Consider the following 6669-nt stretch of genomic DNA (forward strand, 5'->3'; position numbering starts at 1 on the left):
GCAGATGAAGAACAGATGCAGGGCTCTGTAATAAAATCAACCATGAACTATCACTCAGTATGACCATCCTACTACTGTTTTCTCTGTGAATAATATTTGTACCACTTTGGCACTTTTTATAACTCACAAAATAAGCTACAAAAAGTCATATATTCAGATTTTGCAGAATTAAAATGTTTTTACTCAATGCATTGCACAAATGGGCAGCAGAGGACGCTGTAGCGTTCCAAGAAAGAGAAGAAAATCAAAGCCACTACATAACTTGTGTTACATATAAACATACACATGCGCAAATACACGTGTCAGGATTTGTTTAAGTCCAAAAAGAAGAAAAAAAGCATGAAAAGAGCACTGGAAAATAAAATCATCTCTTTAATATTCTAGATCAGGGGTAGGTAACTCCAGGTGTCGAGGGCTGTTGTCCTGCAGGTTTTAGATCTCACCCCGGGTCAACACACCTGAATCAAATGATTAGTTCATTACCAGGCCTCTGGAGAACCTCAACACATGTTGGAGAGGTCATTTAGCCATTTGAATCAGCTGTGTTGGATTAAAGGCACATCTAAAACCTGCAGGACACCAGCACTTGAGGCCTGGAGTTGCCTACCCCTGTTCTAGATTTTGAAGCAACATCCCATTAAAGCGGGGGCAGGGGAACTCCAGGCCTCGAGGCCCGGTGTCCTGCAGGTTTTAGATGTGCCTTTAATCCAACACAGCTGATTCAAATGGCTAAATGACCTCTCCAACATGTGTTGAGGTTCTCCAGAGGCCTGGTAATGAACTAATCATTTGATTCAGGTGTGTTGACCCAGGGTAATATCTAAAACCTTCAGGACACCGGCCCTTGAGGCCTGGAGTTCCCCACCCCTGCATTAAAGCATGCAGGTGTAGGGCTGCGAAATATTGGACTTTATAGACTGCCTGTCAGGAGCAGTCTGTTATAGCGGCACTGCAGAAGCTATTTGTTAGACAATCCTGTCATCTAGTGGTGCTGTCTGTGTTATACACACCAGCTTTGATGTGAAATGATTTAAGTGCTCATCCACCATTCAAAAGCCTTGACAGCACGACGGCCTGTTTGATGGTGAGGTTTCATTGATCTGTTTGAAACTATTACAACTCTATTTGATTTCTTCAGACTCTTGGAATAAAAACAAGCTTTTACTTGTTTTCATCTTTGGGAATTTCTTCCACATTTGCTTCCCTGCTGTCTGAAATGACTTTTACTGGTCCTGTTGTCTCAGGTGATTACACCCAAAACATCGCATCACTCACACGATGTGTAAAAAATGACAGAAGCGCCCGATTTTAAGCCTCTCCAACATGTCACAAAAATAATGTTAATACGGGCTGAGAACAACTTCCAGTTTCGCATTTTTACTGTTCCCAGAACCAGTCCTTACCTTCCCTCTCACCTGCAGCACTGTCAGGCACACGATGGGATCTTACCAGTGCTCAGCCAATGAGCATCACGCATTTCACCGGCTCTGGTCTGCAACAAAAGTTGGGGGGACGGGGCTTGCTACTAACACATGGTGGCCGGTAGATGGCGCCATTGCTGTTTGAAAATTCTTCTTCTCTGTGGCGGCAGTGAAATCCCTGAATGAGTGAAGTAATTGTCCACTGAGGCGTGATCCATTCCAACCACAGACAAACGAAGGCCCGCCGCTCTGCATGATAACGTTATTTTAACAGCTGGGGGAAGGATTTAGAATTGATACGTGCACTGCTAAAAAAATAATAAAATAAAATAAAAAATGGTTATTATTATTATTATTATTATTATTATTATTATAACCATGAATGAGAGGCTCATCATGAGAGGATTTGGATATTAAATTATGCAAAGTCATACTGTTTCAAAAAATAATAATAATAATAATATAAGAGTAAAGAAAGCATTACTTGTTCATAAACGTTTAATTTGTTTCACCTTCTTCTCCAGTTACAGTCATAAACTTTACACTTTTTTCTTCTTGTGTGCGATTTCACGGCAATTGTGACGTTACGCAGTCATGCAACTGTTTCACCTACAGAGTTAATCTGCATAGTCACCTTAACAAATGTAGTTTGGAAAATGTAACTGTCACTATTTTATACAACACGCTGATTTAATGAAGGGAACGTTACTGTAAACCAACTATAGGAACCTTCGGGTGTCCACCAGCTGAATCTGACCTGCTGGCGCGTTACAGAAGCATATAATCTCATACCAGTAACAATAATACTTTTTGTTCTCCTGTACAGCTACTTATTGATCAAAGCTTCGCTCTACATGTACTTGAAACTATGCTGGTGGCTGTAGTAATATCGGGCAAACTATATAAGAGCGAGAAGAAAAAACATCTGTGTCTGACCCTGAGTGAACCAGAAGAGTCAAAACCCCAAAGGAGTTAGTTTATTAAATGTTTTATTATAGTGGGAATATTGGCTATTTGTGTCAAGTCAGATGTGTGCGTGTTGTGAGCCAGATTGGCACTGACTGGATTATAAATATAAAATATTCTGTCTGCTTTGTAAGATTCTGTAGAAAATGTCCTTTTTTTCTTGTTAAAAAAAGAAGTAGAATGTACTGTTATATTTGTCATTTTTAACCCTGCTATCTATCCAGATGAAATGCCTTGGATTTGCTGTAAATTGATAGCATTCTGTGTCCTTTCCATATCAGAATATCTGGGGTGACCTTTGCAGAATAAATAGATTTTACGCAGGAAAGGTTTATCCGTGAAAGCATCATTAATAAGTGTGATGTTCCACTTGTTTAAAATAACATTTATTTTTTTTCCAGCGTTTTGATACATTGTGACAGCACAGCGTGTAACATCTGAGGAGGAACTAACTGAATCCAACACTTTGTCACAAAATATTTGCGCTGACTAATGGATAAATGAAAAGTCAAATATAGGCATAGTGATTTCATATTACCAAATGCAATATATAATACAGGCAGTTGGACATAAACTAAAGACAAAATGAAATACAAAGGTGAGATAACTGAAATAATACATAAGAAAAAGAAACATGAATGGCATTTACACGTTATAGATCAACTTTTACAGCAGGAAACGGGGTTAACAAGTAAACTACGTGTTTTAATAACTTATTTTACTCGTGCGTGTGTGCGCGCGCGCGCGTGTATGTGGTAAAATTTGATAGGCTCTAAAAAGTCAGAACTCTTTGATAAATAATTTCTTCGTACTTCGTACTTTTGCTTTTGTGTGTCAGTTTAGTTTTTACTCTTCCAGCCTGATCGGGATTCATTTCATTCTGCAGTCTATAAATACATTCGGTTTTACGTCATTTTACTGATGGCGTAGTAAAGTTCAAACATAGGGGTTGCCATTCAAACTTTTGTGGTCTAACATATAAAATTATTTTGGAGAGTTACGTGGTTTAGTTTCTTTTCTTCTTTTTTTTCTTTTTTTTTTTTTAAATCCCTCTCAGATCATTTGACTACAAGCCAGATAATCCTATTATGTACAGCAGCCCGTAGCCAGAACACATCACACATTTTCAACACTTGTGGCTACAAATACAATGGAATGTGTCTCTATGATCAGTCCACCGGCTTCACTGTTTCTCCGGCGTGTTGTTGACCAAAGGCCCATACAGGCCGCTGGCATAGCCTTGCTCCTTGTGCAGCATTGTCCTGTCTCTTATCAGGTCGCTAAATGCATAGTCCATTGGAGGTCTGAAGCCCAAAGTGGGCATGAGCCCGGTGGTGGAGTAAGGTGTCATGAAAGCCAGTCCCCGGCTGTGCGCCGAGTAGGCCAGCCGCAGCGGGTTCAGTCCCAAGTGTGTGCCCAGCGGGTAGGTGCTAGGGTCTGCGCCAAAGTGCGGTGCGTTTGGCTGCAGAGGAGAAAACGCAGAGCGGTTGCTGAGCGTCATAGCCCCGGGGAGCATGGGCCTCGTCGGGGCTGTTGTGGTTGCGGATGCCGCCGGAGGCTGCTGCGCATTTTGGAGCATCCTCTCTGCCGTCCACGTCTCGTCTGGCCCGGCCTTGTTGGGGCCCTGAGCGCCGCTGTTGTTGAGGATCTGCTCGATGGCCTGCACCACATCTTTGCCACAGCCCTGCAGGACGAGCTCCAGGACGCTTCGCTTGTGGCTGGGAAATACTCGGGTGAGGATGTCGATGGCGTTCATGTGCCGAGAGGCCGCAGAGGAAGGGGAAGGCTCCTGCTCGTCTTTGTCGGTCTCAGAACCCGAATCCGAGCCGATGGAGCTGACGGACCCTGGAGTTTCTTCTCCGTCTTTCAAAGGCTTGGATACCGGTGAGCTGATGAAAGACTCGCTATCCCCGTTCTCCGAACCAGAGCCTTCGTGGCGGCCGTCCGGGGACGAGATGCCGGGGGCTGAGTCACCTTCGGTGGAAGCCGGTTTCCCCGCAGATGGTTGAGGTGTGGCGGACCCGGAGAGCTGGTTCTTAGGAAACAGCTCATACTTCTGGATGCTTGAATCTGCTGACAGAACCAGAGTGTGTAAGATTGAATGAAAGCATAAAACAGAAGGCCATCAAAAGCGTATCAACACAGAGTCATAATCAGTACAACAATCACATCAATAAAGAGGCAGTAAAGCGACAGACATACCAGTATTCAAACAGCAGATTTAACACGTGAGCTCAAATATCAGAATTTAATCTGTAAAGGTTAAACAAACATCATCAGCATTTATGCTGTGACAGCTGATTAGGCTCAATGTTTAGGGTTAAATGATTCTGCGTTTAACAGAGTCGCAGTTTGATGACAGATAAAGCCTTTTAGTTTAACACACTGATTTGCTACCTTCTCACGCGCTTCTTAAACATTACAGCGAAGCTTGATCCGCTCACCTGAGTTGCTTTCGCTGCTGACGGAACCAAACACTTCGTAGTTCGGCCGGGGTGGGATGATGCCGTTGGCGGCGGCGATAGCGAGTCCTTCCGCCGTGCCATAGAGCAGCTGCAGCTCCCGGGCTTCGTTCTCCTCCTGCGCCTGCTGCCGCCGGAGCGCCACCTGAGCCGCCATCACCCGCTGCCTCTCTGCGATCAAGGTGCACTTGGCGCACATGCAGTCCTTCCAGCGGCAGTAGCGCTTGTGGCCCTTCAGCGCGGACACCACGCCGTGGTTCCTGCAGCGGGCGCACTTCGGAGTGCGCGGGTACTTGTCTGCGGCCCGCAGGAGGATCGGGGGCCCTCGCAGCAGGTTACCGGCCATGGACACCGGAATGGAGGCTGCCGCGGCCGCTGCCGCCGCTCCGGGGTGGATTTGTGAGGCGGAGGAGGCTGTGGGGAGCTCCGGTCTCAGATCCATGCCCGCGTTCCTCACCAGCAAAACTAACGTTTTAACGAGAAATCGGCGACGTTTGAACGATCTGCTTTAGTTAAACCGACGTTGGACTGATCACATCTGTCCGGCGGTTCTTAGCACCTCCGGGCAACAGGTGAAGCCACCGATTTCTGCTGTCAGACAGAAACAGGAGGGGAAAAAAATAACAATTTATGATCGAAAGTCTGGTGGAAACTGTCCAAGTGTTCTCTGCCGAAGAAGCAAAAATCTGACTTTAAAGTCAACTTTAAATCCGACAAGAGTCTGAGCAGAGAGGAGCGATCATTCCTCCCCGACAGAAAGTTCAAACTGTCCAGGAGGAGCTGAGGTTGTTACTCGCCGCAGCCTGAGACACTAACTTCCTCCAGAGATTGTCAGTGGATACAGATCCCTCTCTCCTCTCTCTATTGTTGCTCCTACGTTTTCATTAGACAAATTTGACAACAATGTGGCGTCTGTCATTGGCCAAAGGGGGAAGGAGCAATCTGATTGGCTTGCCTCTTTTTTCAACTGTGTCCACCTGAGTTCTTTTTTCCAAATATCAAGTGTTAAGAATCTGAAGGGAGTTCCCGGAAAGCTCAAATCGATGCAGTGTATTACCCCCAAAACAGAATTTCATAGATTTAAAACAATAGCCCGTGTTTTTTTCCATTATTGTGGTAAACCAGACTTCCGGTGCGATGCCAAACAGGACAATTAGAAATGTAATGAAAAAAAAAACCTAAAATGAAGGAAATTTTCAAACGTTCCAGGAAGTTTCTGTATATATCTCGATTTTAAAAACTAGTTTAACTTGGCGACATGATTGTTAGGATATGAAATCGCTATTCCTGCATCTACATCCAATCGCAGAATATTTTTAAGACTTAAAATACTCAAAATAAAAGATGATGCGTGACTGTAATCTCATCCGTAAAGGTAAGTATCATTTATTTCATTGGTTCAAAAAGAGGCAAGATTTTTCTCTGTCGACACACAATATATATTTTTTCGTAATATATTTGCTACAGAAAGTGGAAGAAGCTGTCGATGCTGCTAAATGTCGCGGGAAAACCAGAGCGTTCACATTAATGTCAACGCCAAGCTTTAAATATTTGTTTCGCACATGATCCGTTTAAAAGTTAAAAAGTACAGAAAATGTGCCACTTTTTGTTTCATCCATATACTGCGGACTGCATGAATATGTTGTTCTCTGCTTGGTGATTTAAACACGCGAGTTAGACCAGTTTTCATCCGAATTTCGTTTTTTGTCTTTTTTTCCTCCACATTTGAAGCTTGAAACGGTAACATAAATTATTAATGACGACTTTGGTTCTATATTAGGTGTTTCTCTTTTAGTTATTGAAATAATAATAATAATAAT

General features: G+C 43.6%; 1 protein-coding gene across 2 annotated transcripts; it reads right to left on the minus strand.

Annotated features, from left to right (window-relative positions):
- Nucleotides 1-2757: 2757 nt before the first annotated feature.
- Nucleotides 2758-6230, minus strand: dmrta2 (DMRT-like family A2). 2 transcript variants are annotated; one of them, XM_004554922.2, is made up of 2 exons: nucleotides 4832-6230; nucleotides 2758-4460 (listed from the first exon to the last, which is right to left on the minus strand). In XM_004554922.2, exons 1-2 carry the CDS (start codon nucleotides 5289-5291, stop codon nucleotides 3571-3573), a joined length of 1350 nt encoding a protein of 449 aa, XP_004554979.1. In that variant the 5' UTR covers nucleotides 5292-6230; the 3' UTR covers nucleotides 2758-3570. The 2 variants fall into 2 exon arrangements, with proteins under 2 accessions (XP_004554979.1, XP_004554980.1); XM_004554923.2 differs by having other exon boundaries at nucleotides 2758-4457; nucleotides 4832-6105.
- Nucleotides 6231-6669: the final 439 nt, after the last annotated feature.

Source organism: Maylandia zebra, linkage group LG23 (assembly GCF_041146795.1).
Source record: "Maylandia zebra isolate NMK-2024a linkage group LG23, Mzebra_GT3a, whole genome shotgun sequence".
NCBI lineage: Eukaryota > Metazoa > Chordata > Actinopteri > Cichliformes > Cichlidae > Maylandia > Maylandia zebra.

What these genes read in the sequence shown, in the direction of transcription:
- dmrta2 (XM_004554922.2), bottom strand. Translation starts at nt 5,291, where the DNA reads ATGGATCTGAGACCGGAGCTCCCCACAGCCTCCTCCGCCTCACAAATC. An exon ending in CAGCAGCGAAAGCAACTCAG is followed by an intron (nt 4,461 to 4,831) that starts GTGAGCGGATCA and finishes TGGTTCTGTCAG; the next exon opens with CAGATTCAAGCATCCAGAAG.